This window comes from Anser anser (assembly GCF_964211835.1).
Source record: "Anser anser genome assembly, chromosome: 5".
Lineage (NCBI taxonomy): Eukaryota > Metazoa > Chordata > Aves > Anseriformes > Anatidae > Anser > Anser anser.
Genome location: NC_139725.1, coordinates 21389036 through 21413094, shown reverse-complemented (window position 1 = coordinate 21413094; position 24059 = coordinate 21389036). Strand labels below are relative to the sequence as shown.

The 24059-nt window shown below is 38.0% G+C and overlaps 1 protein-coding gene across 10 annotated transcripts in view; it reads left to right on the top strand.

The window, feature by feature from the left end:
* Nucleotides 1–24059, top strand: part of NPAS3 (neuronal PAS domain protein 3) — a gene marked incomplete at its 5' end in the record, with an annotated part of 615861 nt that overhangs the window by 571998 nt on the left and 19804 nt on the right. For all 10 annotated transcript variants that reach the window (XM_083840112.1, XM_083840111.1, XM_083840109.1 and 7 more), the window contains 2 exons: nt 12400–12593; nt 18669–18775. In XM_083840112.1, coding sequence (XP_083696238.1) covers nt 12400–12593; nt 18669–18775 — 301 coding nt within the window. The remainder of the gene's footprint in view (nt 1–12399; nt 12594–18668; nt 18776–24059) is intronic.

Genomic DNA, 24059 nt, shown 5'->3' with positions numbered 1-24059 from the left:
AAACAACAAAAAAAAAAGTGAATTAAAAATACTAAATTGATTCTAAGTGCAGATAAACCAAAAGGCTGCCACAATTCCTCAGTGTAGATTCAAGAACACGAACTTTGCCTCATCAGTTTTTGCTCCCCATTTATCCACATCTGGCATTTAAAACAATTCTGTTTTATTATGATTTTTACAAATAAATTGCCATCTATAGTCTAGCTTGCTACATTAAGTGGCTTATAGAAACAAATCATAAATAGTAGTCCATTTGTAGCTGTCAAGGAGAAGGTCAGAGCTTTGCAAAGACCATCCATTTCCAAGTGGAATAAAAGTTTTTTCTTTGAAAGAAAATCACATATCTTGTTTGGACGGACTTCAGCTAGTAGTGACAGTACAGTTTCTTGAAATACCACAAAAAATCTCTCCACAAAATTAACTGGATTTTGGGTCACAAATCTTTTCCAAAATTGGAGTGAATTGACAATGCGTAATTGAAATGTGAAACACTCATCACTGAATATTTCTTCACAAAATGTATTTGATTGAAAATATGTGCTTATATTTGCATGTTTTTCAAACATTTCAGGGGAGGCTTAGGATGGCACTGCAGGCTTGCAGGCACATGTCTCTTAAAAGTAACTCAAATCTGAGATCCAAACATTTATGACCTATTGCTATCACTGTCACTGAACGTACAGTTTGCATGTCTCTATTAATTTATCAGTATTTCATTGCATTTGACAGAATTGTACAAAATAAGTCTGTATACTCATTCACATTTTATAGAGACAAACTAGGGCTTTGAGAGGTGTAATGTTCTGCACAAAGGCAAGAGATTTGTTTCAGCAAGAATGTCTCCTAATATACGTTCTTTTCGCATATATTAATTTATAGTGCCTTGTGCAAACAGTAGGCAACATCTTCCTTGCATCTTTGCACAAGGGTGCTCATAACCTGGAAGACTTTTACAGAAAACAGAATAAAAATAGAATTGGTAGATATCCAAATAAATACAATATGTCAATGAAAAGTCAAAGCCTTTTTACACAGCTTTCTCAGGGAACTAGCAAGCATGTCTGTGGGGGATTTCCATTTGATATCCAGTATAGCTGGATTTCCAGAAGGGACCAATCACAGTCCCTGAACAAAAGTCTGCAACAAACTGAACTGCCAACAGCAGAGGGGGAGGATCCTCTTAAGGACAAGTAAGTGTTGTAAAGAAGGAAAAAAAAAGAAAGAAAATAAAATACAAGAGTGGTCAGTTTTTTCAATTTCAGAGGTCACTTCTTTTTTTCAAAGATTGTTATTCCTGTGGCATTTGGTTCTCAGCATATTCATAAATTAAATGGAAACCAAGGCAAACAGGGCAGTTACAGTGCTTATTGGATTGTAAAAATGTAAGTCTAATGTGAACAGTAGCACAAGAACTTCATGATTTTGTGTGAAGGGGATATAAAATAGCAGACAAAATTCAGTTCAGGTAAATATAAAGTAATGCACCTGGGAAAAAACAATCCTGGCTGTATATATACAATGATGAGCTCTAAACTAGCTGTTATGGCTCAGAAGAGACAACTTGGACTTGTAATGTGTGGTCTCCGAAAGGAACAGCCCAGTGCTCAGTAGTGGTCAGAAAGAAAACAGAGTGCTGGCAATGGAAAAGGAAAAAAAAAAAAAAAGGAAACTGAAACAGAAAATGCCATTATACCACTGTACAAATCAATGCTGTTTCTTTATCTTGAATACTTGTGCACTTATTATCGCACCTCATCTCAAACTGAAGATAATATAACAGCAAAAAAAGTGACAACATTGATCAACGTTGCGGAACATCTAAAATATACCTAGGAGATTCAGCTTGGAAGAAAGATGACTAAGGTGGCACATGACAGAGAGCATCAGTGTATAGAGAGGGTCAATACTGTATAATTTTCTGCAGTCTTTCAATATGTAAGGTGCACAACAAAATTAAAGTAGTAAATAGCAAACTCAGAACAAGCAAAAGGAGGCGCTTAACCGGGTCCATAGTGAAACTCATTGCCAGGGGGCACTTTGAATACCAGAGACTTACCAAACTAACATAATGCCGTTAGCTCAGGAAGTCCTGAGAGAATACGCAAGGGAAATGTCATTATATGCTTGCCTAGTCTGATACTCTCCCTTAGTCAGCTGTTATTGGCCATTCCATGAGACGATGCTGACCTTTGGTTTGACCCGCTACAACTGCTCATAAGGACGCACAGTTGCTTCTCTAGAAGGGCTGTCATGGTGTGACTTAACCCTCCCCTACAGCCAGGCACTGTAAATACATTTTAGGGCTTGGGGCTTGCTGTTTGAATGCCAGCTATTTTCTTTATCAGTACCTTACGAGACCTTCTAAAAATTGATTAAATATAACGCTGAGAACTACTGAGGTTAGATGTTGGCAGACAGGTCAGAGAACTTCTGTATCCCATCCTCTCTACAACCACCTGAAAGGAAGTAGTGGAAAGCTGGGCTCGGCCTCTCAGATAACTAACGATAGGACTAGAGGGAATGGCCTCAAGTTGCACCAGGGGAGGTTTAGGTTGGAAATTAGGAGACATTTCTTCTCAGACGGAGTAGCCAGGCATTGGAATGGGTTTCCCAAGAGAAATGGTGGAGTCACCATCCCTGGGAGTGTTCAAGGAAAGGTTGGACGTGGTGCTTAGTGACATGGCTTAGTGGATGATAGTGGTGGTAGGGTGATGGTTGGACAAGATGATCTTGGAGGTCTTCTCCAACCTTAATGATTCTATGATTCTATGTTCATTCCTTTTCACCGTCTGGATGTGGAGGAATTACTGGCCACCTGTAGCAGCTTTTCTGAGATACATACACACTTGTATTTTTTGAAAAATCAGCTCATATACTTTGCTGTATGCTTTCTCCTTCTAAACTGAAAATATAGAGTTTAAATTCATACATGTCATTTATGGTGGGGGGAAAGCACATTCATAACTAGGCAAAATTCACCTTTTTTGCCAATCTCTACCTTTGCTTTCATCACAGTTGTAGCATTTTGCAGTAAAGATCTTCCAGGAAAACTTGTGTGTTTGTACACAGCAAGTGAAAAGTGTGCCATGCTAGGAGAAACCATACAAGCAGTACAGTAAACAAAATGGTTGTGCTTGCCTGTATAAGAGCCTGTAACAGACACCATTAACACAAGCAGAGGAAACTTGGTGTTAATGAAATTCCCATGGTAGTTCTCAACCTTTTTCATAGTGCGTCCCTGCTTTCCTGTGGCTAAAGCTCAGACCTTTCCTCCTATTTAGCTACAAAATAAAGAGCAGTGAATATGCCTTTTCTTATCTTCATAATGCATTCTGGGCTTGCAACCCTAGGTGGAGAGCTCGAGTAAAATATAAACATTACTGTCTTAATCAAGGCTAAGCTTGGGAATCCATTTCTTTCTTTACAAACAACATCATTTTCTTTTTTCTTTTTTTTTCTTTTTTTTTTTTCTGTGTGTGTGTAAAAAAATGCATTAATATCAGATATTTTGTTTTATCTAGTCCTTGCTCACTGTGCAGAGAATCACCTAAGGTAATTGTTGGGTTGCTAAGAACTACATCAAAAAATGTGAGGGGAAAAAAAAAAAGGAAAAAAAAACACCTTTATTTCTCTCTCCAAAGATAGAAGTAAAGACACTACATCTGAAGAATATTTATTATTGGCTATCTTTAATGCAACAAGACGTGGTTGCCCTGGCATACAGGATTCAGGCTAACTTTTAAAAAAAAACCTTTTCAGCCTCTCTATTGCAAAATGATGTAGCGAGTTCCCACTACCCGCAGATACTCCGATAAACTGTGTTGGAACTGATGCAACAAAAGTCCTTTCTCAAGTTTATTTTTTACTGCTCACAGGAGCACCAGAATTCTCGAATAGCAAGCTCCAGGAGTTTGCTCATGGGCAGGGTTGACAATGCCTCTATTAGAACGCAGCACACTTCAATAACTAAATGCTTTCAACTTTCTTTAAATGGTATTAATGAAAAAATATCCTTAAGGCATTATTTTTAAAGGGGAATGCAAACATTCTATGAGAAGAAAAAAAAGAAGTGCAACACATTTGAACACCAAGGGACTTGCAGTAGAAAATCTGTTAAAGTGGAGCTATCTTCTGAATTTCAGTTAAATAAGTATTGGTCATAAATCAGGGAAACAGACTACCAAAATTTCTGATGCATTCCAGATTCCTTGTGTAGATCAGCAGTAGCCAGATTCTAATAGATCATTTAGAAATAAGTTAGTTATATGAGCTAGCTTTAAAATTAACTATGTTTCATTTATTCCTCTGAATTCAATATACAAAATCCATTATAACATTTGCTAGGAGTATAAGAAAATCCCAGGTTCTTAATCTTCTTTACTATATAGACTTAATTCTGCAATAACTCAATATTAGATATTATAGAGTTTATATTTAAAAGCAGCTGTGAAGTAAGCAGATATGCAAGAGTAAATCTGCTCATCTTGAATCCTGCAAATGGTCTGCTCTGGAGGTCATATCAAAGAGATTCTTTTTCCAGCTTAAACCTGTCTTTTCTAAATAGATCTCAACCTGATCTCATTTAATGCATTGATGTCTGGTTTCTTAGTCATTATATTTGCTGTATTACATATCAAAAGGACTCTTGAGAAATTCCCCTGAATTGATAATTCTAATTTCTTATGTATAGCTACTCTGTATTCACTCTGAGGACAGCTCTATTGTATGCTAAACCACGAATTGTAAAAATTGATCCCTTTGTATGTAGGTTTGTATTAAATTGAGATACTTTATTTTCTCCTGTTTGTTGCCACACATGGGTTCCTGGTGTCAGTTTGTATTTGGCTGTTTGAGCATATTAAAGTTTTGCTGGTGCTTATGATGTTCTTGCCAAGAGCACTCTTGCAGCAATCTGCACTAGAACAGTCTTTGTGCCAATTACTTCAAAAAGTATTCTGTTATAAAACCAATTTTTATGGCTACTTTTTCAGGTTGCAGTGTGGTGATCTCATTCAGTTTCTTCTTTTTCCATTTCTTAAGCTGACCTTCTTCAAATGCTTGTAAGTTTTGGATTATGAAAAAATAATGCACCATTGATAGATTGAGTTGTTAATAAGAGATCTTAAAAAGGAAAAGGGTTCAAAGGTATTAAAATAAAACCTGGCATGTTGAATTACTAACACTGCATATATTTAAAAGATACTATTTATCAGTAAAATGTACGGAGTGCCTATTGAGGAGGCTGATTATGAAAATGGACACCTTTGCAGTTGTATAAGGCAAAATAAATGAAAAATTTTAATGTATAATTACTCAACACAATGTTTGCTTTGCTTATGCTGTGAGGCTGATTTCAGGAGTGTTGGCTTTACATGATCTTTAGTTTAGCGAAAAACAGGTTGCCAATATGTTCCAGTTAATAAAAAATCACAACACAGGAAAGAAAGGAATGATAACATATTTTACAATACAAGTATGCTTTTGAATGGAGGGTCTCGATCATACAACTTTTACTACTACAGTGAATGTCAGTGCAAGACTGGGCCTCAGAGTGCTGACATAAGAGCCATCACGTTGATAACGATACATATGTGTCAGTATACAGTGCAGGACATTGTGCTATGCTGTACTAAATAATTGCTCCTAATATATTACCCTAAATAATAAAATGGGGGTGCTCTTATGGAACAGAATGAAAAATCAGCCATAAATTAAGGATTTAACAGTGTTGATCTAATGCTATCTAAAATGCAGATATATTTTTTATTAATTATTCTTGAGCATCCTCTGGTCTATTGTTCTTTTCCTAGACTGTTACAATTTGATGACTCTTGAAAAACAATCTATTGCACACTCTTGAAGATATGCGGGGTTTTTTTGTTGGTTTTTTTTTAATGACAGCTTTATGAGTTGTTTCTCATACAACAGTCTTCCATTACTTGCACAAAGTTGCAATCTGTTCTTTAGATAACCCTAACCTAGCCATTTCCATATCAGTGAGCTTCATATGATATGTGTAAGATGGGCAGTGTCACATTCTTGTTTCGGCTTCAGTCATTTGGAGAGTTAGAAAGTGGTTCCCATCCCCTTCCTTGTAGTTTATTATCTAGTGAGAGACAAGTGGGAGATAAGACCTTGTGTGTCCTGAGGTTGAGGAAGACTTGGAATTAGGCATCCAAGCAGCTTTTCACATGATTTCTCAAAACACTAACTTTTGTGCAGAAGATCAGTTCTTCCCTATGGCGTACATGAACGAAAGTGACCCTGGCTATTATGCTTGCTACTGGACTCAATAGCTCTCATATGCAATAAATAATGCTCTATTTGGGTCCTTTTTGGTATTGAGCAAGAGCTGTGAACTAAGCCTGCCAAGCCAGGGTGTTTCTCATGTGATGCTTGTCTTTAAGCATCCAATGAGTTTGAGGTCTCATACAGATACATTTTTAAACCCCTTAGGATTAGCCTAAATTCTGCCTCTGACTGTTTTAAGCAGTGAAATAGCTTTTGAATCTTATTATTTGGAAAGAGTGTTATTGGGGGAAAGAGGGAAAAAGCCAAGAGTGTCTCCAAAAACTAGTATTGACTTTTTAACAATAAAATACATCCCGAGACCAAATATGCTGTTTAAATGTAAATACCATTTCCATTTCCAGACTGTCTTTTGCAGGTGTATTTGAGGGGATTTGAAATGTACTTGCAGATGGAAAAGAGGCTATTGACCTTGAAACTATGTATGTGTTAGGAATAATGTTCACCCTCCTTGAAATCAGACTTGCATTCTTTGAAAGGGTGCTCAAGACCACAACTCTTAACAGAGGTTCAGGTAGTATTCAGTGCATAACTGAATTAAGACTGACTGCATTTTACTTGCAAAGCTGTTTCTAAGGATTCAGAGATTACTGCCTAGCCTCTTTTTCTTAGCCACCTTGGTTCAGAATGACTCACTCACAGCTGCACTAACTACTATTTTCCTTTGTTCTACAAGCACTTCTTAAAGGATAAAACTGAAGCAGCAAACTTCTGAACCAAATAAGAGTTGAGAACATTTACTGTAAGTAGACATGTTATTCTATTATGGCACCCAAAAAGGTAGGTAAGGTAGGTGATACTCACAAAGCTGGAGATGGGTGATGTTAACAAGGGGAAAAAAGATATGATGGTTAGAGAGGAAAAGAGACAGTGATACAACAGGAGCATGCATCTACAAACTTTAACGTCATTATCTGAGGGGTAATTCGTCAAGTTTCCAGACATGCAGGAATCCCCAAGAGTGGCCATTGGCTGTGTGCAAACTACTTTACATAGCACACACTGCAAATACAGTGTTCACTATGTAGTCAGCAGTAGGTCTGAGTAAGGGATATGCAAGTATTACTGGAATTGTAAACACAAGATCTTACTGGACCTCTTCGAGCCCAACTGCTGCTGAATGATAAGGATAGGCAAGTTACATATTTTTCTAAAGCTTTCCTGAAGACTGGGAGAGCAAGCTTTTGTTTCAGTGAGGATGAGGCAGCAAAACCCCAAAAGTAAATGGTTTCTGACCATGAAGAAACATAAGCAAATAGAAATGCTGCACTACAGTGGGGTACAGGGAGAAAACAAGACAGCATTGATGGATAAAGAAACCTTTACTAAAGTTTAGGTTGATAGTCATGGATTTACTTTGATGTCAGAAAAGGAGAATTTTTAGGATATCACTGTGTGAACTGCAAATATAATACTGGACTCTCTTTTCTTTGGGAAGTTCAGAGGAAAGCCTGCTTCCAAATGTCCAGTCTTAGCTTGGAAATGACCTGAAACCATTTATCTTGTGGAGCATTAAAACTTGCCTTGCTAGTGTCACAGGCAGGTTTTGAGATGAGTGTTCATGTATCTGTGAGTGAATGAGCACACAGCTCTTCAAAATACTAATGTAAGAACATGGCTATAGGTTGTAAGATATTTCTTCAGCCAATTTTAGCAGTTGAAATTAAGTGCATTTTAAAGATTTAGGTGTTGATTTTGGAAAGATACAAATAACACCTTTGAGAGACAAAAACAAATATATAAACTCCTGTGAATCACAGTTGTTTTTGTAAAGGGGGATAAATGTATCTGTGATTTGTTATAAGACAGCTGAATAAATATCCAGACACATAAACTAAATTAGTATGTTTTCATACATGACCATCTTGTCAAAATTTAAGCTATAACTTTAAGGCTTCAAACTTAATGTCTCATTAAGAGAAATGAATTGGAAGGGGCAATTCTGCAAGTGCTGTGGTTTCAGTGCCATAGTAAATTGGTATAGTGATTTACACAGAGAACAAAAGAAATAGTTTAGAATTTTTTTTCTAATGCAAGTTTAACTTTTGAAGAACACAGAGACATCTGAAAGGTAAAATTCACAGATTTTTCATGCTTGCAGCTTTTTATTGCCTCTGGTAATACATGTCCTTCCTCTTACATCACATGTATGTGAAAAAAATAGCTGTAATATTTAAAGATGCCTTTTGACAAAGAAAATATTTCCATCTCTAGAGGTGAGATTTAGCTTTAAAGAATGATGAGCAGGTTCCAGATGTGTTTTTCAAGTGCTGGGCTTTCCTTTCCTTAAGTATTGACAGAGGGAAGGTTCTATCAAGGTCTTTGTGATGTGCTTGTTTATAATGAGAAGACATTAGTAGAGCACATCTGAGTGCTTATTGCTAACAGATGACTAAAGAGAGCATATGGCAGGGAAAAGAAATATATATTTGTCCAAGCAATGTGGCTTGTTAACACTCCCACACTCATCATAAACTGTGTTTATATGTACTTACAATATTTTGCAAATCCCTTTTCTAATCAGCTAAAAATAAAAGCCAAATAATGATTTTTATCCAATACTGGAATGTCAGGGAAAGTTGATTTAACATTTTTTAACAAAGCAATTAAACCCTACAGAAGATTTTTAGAGTATTTGTTTTGCTTCAGTCTGACATTTTTACAGCAGGGTATGTGTTATACTCATTTCACAGGGTTAACAGTTTTATTGTTGCAGAATGCTTTTTGTTTCACCCACCTGTCTATCCACATACAAATATTATACAACTAGGTTACTTTACAAGCAACAATACAAGTTGGAATGTTCTATGTCAAAGCCTGGTCTAGATCAGGTCACAAATTTTGTTGCACAAAACACAGATGCATCACAGCATCTCCCTCTGCTTCTATATGATGAAATCATCAAGGAAGTTACAACAAATGCCAGTAAACAATTTGTAAGGAGAAAAAAAAAAAAAAAAAAGAAAGTCTCTGAACTGTTAAGGCAGTCCAGCTCCCATTAAATTAAAAAATAAATAAAAATAGTAGTCTTTCTTCTAATTTCAGTGCACCTTGTTAATTTAGCAGGTGCACAGAGAAATGCTGGAGAAATTTGTACAGCTCTTCACATACAAAATTTCTTAATATCCCTTTGGTCAAGAATATAGCATTTACCCCCTTTTTTATAGTTGACAGAACACGGTAGCACCGTCTTCTCTTACTGTGATATCTAAATGTAACAATCTATTTCTATATTATTAATAGGAAAAAAAAAGACAATTTTCATTTAAAAACAAATTTGAATTGTTCAGAAGAAAGCACTTATAAATAAAACTGCACAGGAAAGCTGCATTTTTAATTTTTTTTTTTTTTTTTTTTTTGCTTTTCAGAATATTCCTAGCAAATTTTTGTTAAATGTTTACATCTGCATCCAAGTACTGGCCTTCATAAAACAGTTTATTCTTGCAATTTAACTTCATTAAAGTCATAATACTGCTTTAGGATATGATAGACTATTGCTGTGGGATTGAATTATAAACAGATTTATTTTAGCTACTGGCGATAATTGACCCTATAATTCCTATCACCCCTAATCCCAATTCAAATGAACCAATGTTAAAAGTGGCAATACTCACAATGTAGACAAGGTCATGACAGCTAGAATTGTTTTTAGTACCAATTAGATTTCTCACTTGGTGAGTTTGACTAATGTTGTCATAGAAAGGGACTTCTGGCATGGAAATACTGTTTCTTTAGAGACGCACAGGCACTGGAACTGAAGGGCAGTTTGTTGAACATTTCCCAGTGTACAGAATCAGAATGCAGTTGAGTGCTGACCCCTAAAATTTGAAGTCACGTGGGGATTTAGAACATATCTTGATCCATGAAAGAGCTGGGAACAAGCTTAAAATTTTGAATCTGGAAGCAAACTTTCTTGAAATTCAGCAACGTTAAAATATAGTGTGTGTAGCAGGTTTGGAACCATCACTTGGGGTAATACTATATCTAAGGTGTATTTCAGATGACGAATCAAAAAATAAAAATAAAAAAATTGAGTTTTGATTGAACAGACAATTGTTCAAAAATAAATTATGTTGATATTTAGCTGCAAATGACATGGAGGTTTCAAAAAATACAAGGAAGAGATAAATGGATTTTAAGTATGATATATCTTAAAAATTCCCCCAAGTGATAGTGCCAACTTCAAACATATTAGCATAAGGAGTTTTATGAAAAAACAACTGAACAACAATACTTTTGCATAGCACGTTCAGCATAAGATTATTTTTCACATTATTACGCATTATCCATCAGCATTTTTCCAAGCATTTGCAGATTTGAGTATTTGCAGTAAGCTGAAACTGCGTGATAAAATGAGACAGATAATGATAAAAAGCATATGTACATGCAAGCCTAGCTAGAAGGAGCAAAATACACTATTACTGCCCCTCCTGTGAAGTTAATCCTATTTCTTTTAGCTATTTCTTCATTAGTTAATGAGGTCTAGGGGAAAAAAAAAAAGAAAAAAAAAGTGTGTTTGAAATGGTGTTTTTGCATCCTTGCCTTTAGGTACTTCTTCAAATATTCATAGAATAGTTTGCTCTTGGAAGGTGCATTAAGTGTGAGTTCAGACAATAATTACTTCCAATGTGGGTGGTCAGAAACCTGCAACTGAAATGGACAAACACAACAGATAAGCACTTTTCTCATTCTGATCCACCACACTGGCTGGAGCCAAAAAGTAAAATAGCTGAGAGGGCAGCTGCTTTAATAATTAACGTGGCGGGTGAAGCAGTGGGGTCACTTCAAGGCTTAGATCACAGATTTGCTAGCATGGGTTAGATTTGAATTTGGGTGCACTGTGTGGTTCTCAGTCTTATTAATGGAAGAGTTTCTTCTCTCTCACTTTCTATTAACTATCAGTCTCATCAGAAGTAAGCAAACAGCTTGGCTGCTGTCTTAGTGAGTTGAGTATCAGTGGATATGTAACTACATCCCATCTCTGTCACCTCCACCAGTAACAAGCAACATCTCTGTAGACCTCTGAGTACCAACTCTGGGATCACAGTGAAAGTGACCCAACAGAGGATACCTTGTAAGCCTGTTCTTCATGTTGATGCTGGAACACACTCTGAGAGTGAAAATCTGAGAAAGCCTCCAGCTTATGTTGGAGTTCTTATGACTCTCTTATGCACGAATGCAGGAACTTCAATTTCCATTTTCAGTTTGATATCTGGCTGCTTTTATTATTGGTCCTTTTATTTTATTGGAAAAACAATCCCCTTATTTTTTTCCACAGTAGAACTCCTGAAGGAGTGAAGCTGGAATGGTGGGGTTATTCTTTATGTGGAGTTTCAACTTATTCCATTTCATGCAGCGTTCTTACACTTTCACTCTCCAGGAGTACAACTGGATCTCCTGGGCATCTTCTGTCATTATCTTGTGAATAGGGAGAGAAAGACCATCAGCACTTCAATACGTATATAGTGCATTAAGCAAAGACATTATATTTCTACCAACTCTTTAAAAGCTTGCTGTAGATACAAGAAGACCATCCTGTGGCTGAACAATTTGATCACTTGTACACTTGCTTCTCAAATTGCCAACCATAAATAAGTAAATCAAGGCTGTAAGCAGCGTCCATGCTGTTAGTTGACTAGCAATTCAATTAAATCCATTCTGGAAAAGTTTCAAAACTGCTGATCTTTTTGTCTCATATTCAGTCTCCGAAATTAATGCTCCCTTTCTACCTTCATTATTTCAATTTTCTCCCCTTCTCTCTTTCCTTTCGTTGGATTTCTAGTTTTTTTAATTATTATTTTCTCTTTCTGTAACAACCACCAAAACAAAAATCAATAGCACAGGAGTTCTGAACTTTTATTTGATAAATGTGAACCATTTGCCTGTTATGTTCTTGCCTTCTTTTTTGTCGTGAGGACATTTAGACCACCAATATTAATAAGCTAGCACTGGCACTGGCAGTTAATTATTACGATTTTTGGCTGTATTAAGTGCTCTGTAGGGTATAGTAATGTTATCCTTTAAAAGAAACTGATGTCACAGTTGCATCCAGAATTCACTGGGGTTTCTTTTACTGTTTTTATTTTCCAGGTGATTCATATAACAGGCCGGTTACGTCTGAGAGTGTCACTGTCTCATGGACGGACAGTACCCAGCCAAATCATGGGACTTGTTGTCGTTGCTCATGCTTTGCCACCTCCTACAATTAATGAAGTCAGGATTGACTGCCACATGTTTGTCACTCGTGTGAATATGGACCTCAATATCATTTACTGTGAAAATAGGTACAGCTTTTAGCTCCTTTTTTCTTTGCTTTAGCTGTGTGTATTCTTTATTCTATTGGCTTGGTAAAAAGTTTTGAAATCTGTGACTCCTGCAGTGTCATCCTGGTGTTGTATGAGAGCACTAGATTCACTCTCACTGTCATCACCTTCAGTACCTTGCATTCTTAGAGGATAAAGAATAATTTAAAACCATAATTTGCAGGACATGTTGCTGAAACAGGGGAGGGTAGATCAGGAAAGCTTCCTATACGTTTTCTTTTCTTTTTACAATCTCCCATTGTCCCTATCAGAGGCAAGATTCAGGACTAGACTTCTGGTATGACTTGTATGGCTTTCTTTATGCTCCCCTGACCTCCCCTCCACCAGTCTTGCTCCCTGAAGTTTTCTGGTTTTGAACAAATTTGCAGATTACAACACATTGTGCTTAGTGTTTAATGGAACAGAAGCACAGATGGCCTAGATAGTAGGCTAGAGAGGTGAGATCTGTTGCAGCTAAGAGCTGGGAAAAATGTAGAATAAACTTGTTTAAGGGCATGTTGGGACAGGCAGCAGTGAAATGGGAACAGGTGATGAGGAATTGTTTGGGGAAGGCTATGTTCGAAGTGATAGGGGTGAGTGATCTAGGACGGCAGAAGGTAGGATTTAACCTCAGCTGTCTGCTGCCTGTGGTGAGGGCACCAGGAGCAGTGGGTGCTCCCCATGCAGGTCCATCAGGGCAGGGCAGGGCCTGGCAGCCAGGCCTGTCCCACCAGGAGCAGGGCACCAGGGGGCAACTCCCTGGGAACAGGGCCAGGCCGAGACCAGGCTGGGACATGGGCACATGGGTGGGCTGGGGTCAGTGGGACCCATGGCCAGGCAGGGCAGGGCTGTGGGGAGCTGGAGCCTGGCCCTGCTGCAGCCTCACTGGGCTGATGTGGGGGCCTGGGCCTGGGAAGGGTGGAGGAAACCCCAAAGGGCCTGGTCAAGACTTTTAATGCTTATTGGTGCCCTCAGGGCCCTGAGAAAATCAAATAAAATCTAGGAAATAGGTATGTAGAGCAGAGTGAAGAGATCTGAGAAGGAAAATATAAGTAATAAGGAAGTCTGGGTCTGTTGATGGAAGTCTGAGATATGGGAGAAAGATTGGAAAAGAAGAATGTAATGCAGCCAAAAACATTGGGTCATGAGGACCTGTCATCAAAAACTAGAACAAGCAAGATGACTCAGGCAAGCTTTTCCTGTGACAACATCCACAGCATATTATGAATTAAGAGCTAAAGCTCTTTGGTATGCACAGTAATGGAATACCTCTGTTCAGGATAGCACATCAACATAAACTCAAATGCTTTGTCAAATCAGGGCCTTACACAATTTAAAATAATCTTGGGTTTCAATTATGAGGTTATCTTTGCTGTTATGTTGCTAAACAGCCACAATAATATTAGTAATAATATTACTTGGCTATTAAAGAGAATACGGTCTGTGTATTTTCTAAAAGAGAATATATTTGCTGAAGTTTGGAGAAATTGAGACATAGAAAGTGATTTGAACAAGGTCACAGAGAAAGTTGACAGCAGTATTAAAGTTTGGGCTGGCTTTTTGCCTGTGATTCTACCCAACGAGCCTCTAGATTCCGTATAATCTGGCTGCTGGTGAAAGTGCTCAGGGCTTTAGCAGTAGCATCTAGAAGAAACCTTTAGCCTTAGTCTTTGATTTGACTGTGACCTACTCTGTTAGTAATGGAAAACTGCTTCCACTGCAGAGCTCATCAATGGACTCTGTAAAATGAATTGCTGGTATCTGTCCAGTTCATAATTAACACATTTCCTTTTAACAAAACCACCTGCACTTACTGTTACCTTTGCTGGCAAACTCAACAAAAAAAAATGCCAGGAATGAAATGAATGTGAAAAATGAACTATTTCATCAGGTCAGGTGTGGTATGAATTTTTGGACTGTGTTAGAAAGATTTACACTTTCTCTGATGTTAGTTTGGTATTTTTATGAACCCTATATTGTGTATGTCTTTTTTTTTTTTAATGAAACTTTTTTCTCAAAGTTTTCCTTTACTGTCATGTAGCGATAAAACTATAAAATTGATGACTTGAGAAAGTCATCACTGAAAAACCTAAGGTGCATCAGACATAGAGTTTTGTTTGGTAATAACATAGAAAGAGCAGATAATGTGGTAAACTCTGGTAAGCTAGCTGACTTATAAAAGAAAACATTGAGCTTAATAATGTTTTTCATTAGTTAAGATAAAGACATCAGAAAGTCACTTTTCCCTGTCTGTGATGGATTTTATTTCCTATGGTAGGGTAGAATGCATCTGATGGTACTTGAATTTATCTTAAAATAGTTATATTTTAAGCCTTGGTGGCAACGTTATAAAAACTATAAAAGGCATTTCAAATAGTAGAAACTCTTCTGCCAGGAGTGAGAGGTGAACGTTAGCTCACTGAGGCAGCGGGGTTTCCACTGATGGAAAATAGCGTTAGATTGACAGGTCTTGGATTTCATAGCATGTACAAAGTAGAATAAGGCTATTAAAGCTGGAGGAATGGAAAGGGCAAAAGAAGGGAAGGAAGTAACTGAACAGCTGATGTGAAGCTGTCAGACGAATTATCTGGGCATCTGCCAAGGCCATTCTCTGAGTCAGGGAAGTTGGGATCTCTTTTCTGGGGCTATAGAAAAGGAGCTTAAGTATCCTGTCCTGAATATATGGGCTTGACTCGTGGCACTTGGGGGCAGCAGGGAAATTCTTTGTGGTGCAACAGTAAAGCAAGTGCAACACTGATGAAAATAGAGAAAAATAGATCCATGCTGGGGAAGCTGTAAGCACTATTTATGGAGCAATGGGGAGTTACTGGCAGCCGCGGGGAGTATGGAGCAGAAGACATGCTACTTAACTGAAATAAATGCTCACAGTGGACCATTGGATCAGCAGGGGCAAGATCAATAGTACTCCTGGTTTTCCAAGTGGTTGCCTGCTTGCAACAGCAGGGAGCAGGAGTGACATTACCCAAGTCTTTGGGTGCATCTTGTTACTTTCCTCTGAATGAAGAGATCTGCATCAGAATCCAGAACTCAGTGCAGGAACTGGTCAACAGTTAGCTTCCCTTTGAGACAAGATCAGTTAGTGCACTGGCTCTTTCTATCAATTAATATTTTGTTCTTCAACTATGATAAAAGAACTGAAACCAAAATAAAGAGACTGCTGCTAGAAGACAGTATCAGTCTCTGTGTTTTTAATGTCAACTGTTAGGGATTAGAGACTGTCTAGGGAGAGGCTGTAGCCCAGTTTGATGTGGACTGCTATAGCCATATCTGCTAATACATGCCCAAAAAGAAATAATCCACTCTGTATTCTAAATGCAAGGGATTTGGCCATTTGGTCATGACAATGGTTGACAGTAGTTCCTTAAGATGTGCAGAATCCTGCGTAGAGAGCTTCAAGCCTACAAGTGTCTGCACAATTTGTTCCTTATTAAGCAAAGCACATATCCCTATCTTTAAATTTCAATTATGTTAATAGTCCTGTAAGTCATTGGAACCGCTGATCTGCCTGTGCTTATGTTTTGCAGGATCAGGTCTGTCTATTCAGCAGACCCAAGTTCCTACTGATCAACCTGTTGCTTTATTTTGTCAGAGGGCTTAGGATCCACAAGATCTGTTACAACTAGTGTTCTAAGATACATTATAATGTTTTTTTCTTTTCTCCCTGTGAATGATCTATTTTCCATCTTTGATATAAGCATGAGTGTCCTATTTGATGCAATTTCTTTTCCTTCTGGTTTTGGTGTAGTGGCTTGCCAGTGATCATCACTTATATCTTCATATTCTCTCTTCTGTTTTTTTTTTCCCATTTTTTTTAATCTAAAAACATCCTTTATGTCCTCATCTTATGTCTGTTGTGAACTGCTGTTTATTAATATTATTCTGTAATTTAAGTGTTTGTGAATCTGCTTCCACAGTTGCCTTGCTTTGTTCACTTTTAAATGTAAAGGCTTTGCACAAACATGTTGCTGCAGAGAAACAAAATAAAGCTGAATCAAATTTACCAGAGGGGAGAGCAGAATGATCATCTTCCCTGCAGACTGTAGCACCCACAGACTGGATGCATCACAGGGCCATGGCTGTGCCACTGCACAACCTGCTTTTCCCCTTTCACAGCACAACTGCTCCCATTCTACTAGCTGTCCATATCTGTGCTGCTATCTCACAAAAATGTGACAGTTCAAGCTGACATATCCTTCTTTCCCCGCAGCCACTGGAACAATCACACAAGGACAGAGCTTCTGTCTGCCAGGAGATTGCCCCTTCCTATGTACTGGGTTGTGCAGGGGGGCATTTCTTCTCCCTGATCTTAAAGCAGGGCCACCTCCAAAGGCAAAGGGGCAGCAAACTGTGCCACTGAGGCGAGTGTAGAGCTGGGAGGGAGAGAGGCTTGAGTTCTGGTTCCTGTTCCAGGTACAGGTTACACACTTTGTTTAGTATAAATATATATACATATATATATATATGTATATATATAAAGTCCAGGGGACAGGAACCTTTAATTCTCAGTCTCTGTTCCCTCTGATGAGGTTTCTTATTACTGGTCAGAGATCCCAGGTCCTTTGTTTACCAGCCCCTAATTCACTGTGCAAACGAAATGGAGTAACTTAGCAGGAGGGAGGCCCACTACCACCATTCCAGACATCTCTGTCTGGTGAATAGTGTCCTCTCCAAGAAGGCAGAAGAGATGCATTTCAGCTGTGGTTTGTTTGATGGGTGTTCCTAGATGCGTATCCCACATCTGGTTAAGTGTGAAGGCATGAAAAGTGCACATCCTTTAGCATGCTCTGTCATGAAAGTGGGACAAGGCTGTTGTGTTTTGCACTATACTTGATCTGACAATTCTTGCTAGCGTATCTGAGTCCACCTGCTCCATCAGTCATGGTTCTGGGGGGAGTTTACTGGGACAAGTGCTGCTGTAGTGCTATCTAATACTTCCTTCCTCCTTCTTCAGTCTTCCTTGTCTATGTGTTCTTTCCGTCTGAGACCATTTTGCTAGCCAGTGTCTCACCACCTCTGCCTGCTGGGAGCCCCTCAGACCTCTGTGGTCCAGTTCCTCGCTGGCCTGCACTCTGGATCACACTCCTGCTGTTTCAGCTGTCTGCTTCCAGCAAGATGTTTGGAGTTTCTTACAGCTCTGTTAAATGGATGGCTGTTATGTCTTATGACTGCAAAGGGAGCTTAACCTCAATCATTACTGTGTATTTTAAAACCTAAAATAACGTTCAATTTCTAGAAAACAGACATACTTTTAAATGCTGATGTGAGCAAGGCATTTTCCAATTGTTTTATTTTCCATACTGCATTTAAGGATTTTGACATCTTGACTCTCAGTGACAAAAGTTTACATGCACACACACACACGCGCGCGCGCACAGGCTCACAGACACACACGCAAAGGTCTGCACAATAGATTTTAAAGTCTCTATGTGCAATAAACAACAAAGTCCCAGTTGAAAGGGCCCAGAGTGAAAGCTGAGTTCCCAAATGAATTAGGCTAAAAAAGATAACACCCTGAGGCATCTGTATGTCTCAGCATTTAAATTATATCCCTTGAAATATCAGTTTGGACTTGGTGCCAAGAAATGGTTGAAGAGCTTTTTCATGCATATACCCAATAGAAGACCAATCTGTTGAAATGAAATGTGTCTCTAATCATTTGGTATAAATGTAACATGTTTTTACTTTATTATGTAACCTTGAATCATTCCGGTCTTTTAATGAGGATTTGGGATTGTTACAAATGCTTTACAATTTCATGGAATTGTCTTGGTTTTATGCGTTGGGAAGAATATGCACTAAAATTTAACTTTCCACTTATTTAATGGATTACATGATTTCAAGGTTTCTTTAAAAACTTTACTTGTTTTAAGGCTGTGTCTTGTTTGTGTAGATATTGCATTCAAATTGACGATGGAGCCTTCACAAAATTACTATAGTGGTGAAAAACTGTTTTGCAGATTTCACTTTCTGAGTCACTTGACAATTATTGTATTCTTTTCCTTCTTGAATTATAGGTTGTATTTTTTTCCTTTTTAGGATTAGTGATTACATGGATCTGACCCCTGTAGATATTGTAGGAAAGAGATGCTATCACTTCATTCATGCTGAAGATGTGGAAGGCATCAGGCATAGTCACTTAGACTGTAAGTACTTCCATTTTTGTCAAAATAATCTGGTACAACACCAGATTGTTCCTCAGCTATTATTTATATATTTATATTTCATGACTGGGGGTCTCCATCTTGCAGCTACTTTTTTTTTTTTTTTTTGTCACAGGGTTTCATAGAGGGTGGCTCAAACATGAGTTTCCATATCAGTTATTTTCAAATCTTTCTATAGACATACAACATTGTTCACGTACGTGGGAATAAAAAATTATATTTGTATTACTAGAGTTTCCAGCAGCTGTTCATTTACATATGCTGTGCATTATTTTAACCCCTCAGAGAAGTATTGCTTAGGTGAGATACTCCCTCCCTAGCACAGAAAATGAACTCCTCTCATTGTTTTATATTTCTGAGTCATAACATGGAGGTCAAAAACTGCAGCATATTTGGGATATCACCAAGTCGTTTAGTATAGAACTGAGCTACAGCTCCACCAGTGTTTTGACCACCCAGCGCATTTACATTTAAATGGCCCCCATGCCTGTAGCATCTAAGCCCCTATGATTTGCACACTGGTAGTATCTGGTTGGGATGTGCATAACAGAAGTACAAAAATGTTACAAGAGACAAACCTTACAAGAAAGCATGTGCATATGTCTGTGTATGGGGGAAGGGAGGTTCAGCTTGATTCCTTGTAATTAAACTCTTTGTATTCCTCTTATTAAAAGCCATAGGGCCTAATTCTTTTCTTGTTGAGATCTGTTGACTTCAGTGATGGTGCTCCTGATTTACCCTGGTACGAAAAAAGACTTAGGCCTATAATCTCTAATTTATCTGTGCCTGCAGTGAAGCCAGATAATTCTTTGGAAGTTTCAGTGCCTGACTGCATTTATGATTGACTGGTGTGTTTTTCTCAACATAAAAAACTATCCACTTACAGAGTCCCAGATTTGAATAGCTGTGTTCCCCCAACATCTTTATAATGGCAATGTATAGAATGTAGAGAATCCCAGCACTGTGTCCTGTTAGCATTTACTAATAAAAGGCTAGCAACCAAAATCCAGCCACCTTTAATTAGTTCTTAGACAAAAATACAACTATGATAGAAGGCAGTATAAATTGTTAGTCCCAAAGTACCTTGATCTGCAAGGGGAGATAGGAGGATAACTTCTACTGGAAGCAGGACAGCAGAAACCACTTCTATGATAATATATGGCAGCCACCAACAGTATCAAGCTCTTTCAAGCTTTAAAATAGTCCCTCAAGTTTCTAGAAGGTAAAGTGCACTTGATATAAGGTCACGTTAGATGCAGTTCTGGGGGGTGAGGGGGGGAACAATCAAGTATACAAAATGATAAACAAAAAGTAATTTTGCATCATTTACATTTTGGTCCTTTAATATCCTGAAGGATATGGCAGTTGCTAAAAATGAAGGATCAAATTCAGAAACTTACTGGGGACTCTTGAAACTGGAAGTCAAAAATGACAAGTTGCATTTCCACTGTACTATCTGACCAGGGAAATAAAAGATATTTATGACTCAGACTTAACATACCACCTGGCAGAGATGAACATCCCATTTGAAAAAGACCTTAATCTTCTGAATGACCACTTCTCTCTGAAATACAATATGCTTTATGAAACATTCATCTTCAGAAAACTCAGAGATCTATGCAGACAGTGCGAGTGCAGTGTGGTGCAGTGTATAAGCAGTGGACTAGTACTCAGGAGACCCCAGACACAGGAGCGGCTTCTAGAAGATCACTTCACCTCACTGTGGCAGTTTCTGCTCTCACTGTACATCCGCTTTAGATGTCTGGATTACAGGCTTTATAAACAGGGAATCCCTCCCATTATCAGCATCCAGCACAGCAGAGTTCCATACTGACAGTCCTGAAAACCTTCAATGACCTTTCTAAGGGCTTAATTATGATCACAGTGATTTTTTTTTCTTCTGTCTAGTTAGAATTTCACTGTTTTGATTGTGCAGCTCAAGGCTGCATCTTCTCACTAACCTCCTTACAGGTATGCTGTTAGGTCCCCCAAAGCCACCTCTTCTTGAGGTTAAACAGGCCTGATCCCACAGCCTCTCTCTACAAGGCAAGTGCTCCAGCCCTTCACCATCTTGATGGCACTCTGAAGTTTGTCACTATCTTTCCTGTTCTGGGGAGCCTGAATGTGTGTGTTTTCTTCCAGATGAAACCTAAAGAGTTCTTACTGAAGGGAAATAATGACTTTCTGTGATCTACTGGTTATCCTCTTTTTAGTTCAGCCCATAGAGCAGACTGCTGATTCATGCTTAGCCTGCTGTCCAGTAGGACCACCAAGTCCTTTCCAGCTAAGCAGTTACCCAGCCAGACAGTCCTCAGCCTGTGTCATTGCAGAGAGTCAGTCTGTCCCAGGTACAGGACTTTGCATTTGTCTTTTCATGTTGTTCAAACACATGCTCTGGATGAATGATCTTGAAGTTTAACTTAGGCTTGGGAATAGCGCAGTGAGTATACTTGCCCGTTATAAGTCCTGCAAAGGCTGACGTGGTTCATATCTTTGCCCAGGGAGATGCTCAATTCTTCTAGCATTTGGAAGAGAACTTTGTAGAAATACCAAGGGAAAGAAATCACAAAACCCCCAAATACTTCATAGCAACTTGTCCTGTTTCAGTGGGGGGGGAAGGAAAAAAAAAGCTAAAATTACACTGGCTGTAGAAGGTAAGACCCAGCACAACTGCTGTTCCCCAAAATAGACAAGGCAGGAATTTTGCCAGTCCTACATAGGGTATAATTGCTTGAGATTACAGTGGATAAAAAGCAATAGTATGCAATGTTTTCAAGAAGAGCTGGAAGCTAAAGTAAAGGTTAGAAAACCCTATGAAAAAGTAGATGCAGGAGTTGAGAAAGCATCATACTGAAGAAGATGTGTTTGGTGAATGCCTACAGAATGTATATAAAAACCTGATAGATTTATAAAGGAGATAAAATAATTTTTAAAGATTAAGACAAGAATCCCAAATTGCAATGGCAGATATACGGATAAAAAGAAGCACAAATAAAATTGCTACTCTTGCCTATTCATTGATAACATATCAGAAAAAAAATGGAAAAGTAAGACCAGTACATCCTGCCTTCTCATCCAGGTTATTCAAAGACATCAAAGAGGAAAATGAGCAAAGAGGAAAATGTTGCACAAAATCACACAGAAAAAATCAAGAGGGCTGTTGATGGCTTCAGATCATAGCAGCCCATTAGAAACTTTGAAAAACAGACCTTGTTAACTCTATCTCAGATAAAAGAAGACAAAAGCCGTTTCAGGAATGTGACCATAACAAGTATAATGGTGAAGAAGGTCCGCAAGACTATAGCAGTGACAACAGTCCTTTGTACCCGCTGCCCTAATGAAAGGTCCATCACAGTCATTGTTAAATCTTTCATTGTTTTCAGTAGACATGGGGATTATGCCCTAAAAAAGCAAATGTATATGGACTAAAATCCTGACCCCAGTGAAGTAAATAACAAAAAAATAGTTTCAGTGGGGTCTAGTTTTCTACTTTGAGATTTATGTTACATATAGCTTAATGTCCTTGTGGATTAATAAAATAGCATTTTTACTCTACCTCCACATATGAGTGCATCTATCCCAAAACAGTAATGCATGGTGATGATCTCACAAGTTATTGAAACATAAGCTTTTTTCAAACAGAAATAAAAAGAAGAGGGAAATTGTTTCTATCTTGTTTCGTTCAAGCTTTCGGTGATCATGCTTTTTTCACAAATCTCCCAGCCAATTGCTTTGTATTACAATTCTAGCTTATTAATGTGTTTCCCATCTTATAATGCTTCATGGTTTCAGAAATTAGAGAAACTTCTCATTTATTCATCTTTGCTGTGTTTGTTGAATAAATTGCTGGTAGAATCCTGACAGTTATCGCTTGTCATAAATCAAGTCTCTTTCACGGAGATTGTAGTTAAAATGTGCTGTAGTCTAAAAGCCTGTACACAGTCCAGCATCATGGCTTGGCCGATGGCTCAGCTGACACCCAGCACCTGGCTGAGATGCGACAAGTTGTGTTTGAATCTGAGCCCTCAAACATTGCAAGTCTAACTGTACTGTGGCTCAGATACAGTTCCTAGCTCTGTGTAACATTTCTTGCTAAGAACGAATGGTTGTCATATGCTGCAGGAGTATGTGTCTTCCATTTAATTGAAAAAAATTAATGATCTTCACTGAACGGTAATATCAAGTACTTGCTATTGCAGTTCAATGAAGGTCATTAAGAAAGATGTGAGGATGTATAAAGGTCAAGCCCTCTGAAAGCAGCCATGAATATACTTTTGGACAAATATAGGAAAATGTGCCACCATTTGTAAATGAATATGTTGCTTGTAAGAAAACTGTCAAATGTATATATCGGTATATAATATCTGCTTTTTCATTTTGAAATACTAATTGAGGTCTTAATTCAGAAACCTGACACTGACAAAAAAGATATGTGTTGTCCTCAGCTATTGCATAGAAAATATCATCTTATTTCTCCAGGATTTGATTTACAGCTGTAAGAAAGATATTCAGTTTCTTAGGAACTGTGAGCCAGGGCGGTTCATTTCCCACAAAGCAAAGGTCTCTGATGAGTATGTTTGGTAGTACTCCCTCTGATCTACTTTATCTGGTTTCCAGTGGTTAGAATAATCCAGTCTTTCTGAAAATAAACTATTCCACATTCACCTTTTTCATGGCTCACCTGTTTTCTGAGGGGTATTACCCCCTCAATCTGCTTTTAAATCAGTTATATATTCATTATTTCTTTACGTATGTTCAGGAGAAAAATCCTATTGCTTTACAAAATATTGCTTAGTGCTTTAGCCTACCAGCTGTAGTTGAACTAACCCTTTTAACTTACGCACATCAGTTATAATTTTTTATTCTCTTAATAACCTCAAACACATGAAAAACAAATAGAATGAGTTGATAATTTCTAACAGTAAAATACACTTCACATATTTTGCTATCATGCTGTGGAATAACTCTGCAATGTCAAGTAGCACACAATTAGTAAAACTGTAGGGGGAAAAAAAAGAAGTGTTTTGATCCCGAGGAATTTTTATCCTAATCAGATCGAAATTTCAGTGCTCTTGTAGTGCTTAATATCTTCAATCACCAAAAAAATCAAACTGATTCCAATGTCAGGTTTTGCATTCTGGGACTGAAATAAAATGCTAAAATATACAAATGAATCTCATGTTTGTACAAGTTTATTATCATCACTAAAAAGCAAGATTGATTCTAAATTAGGTTGATAGAATGTCTGGTGTTTAGCTAATTCTTA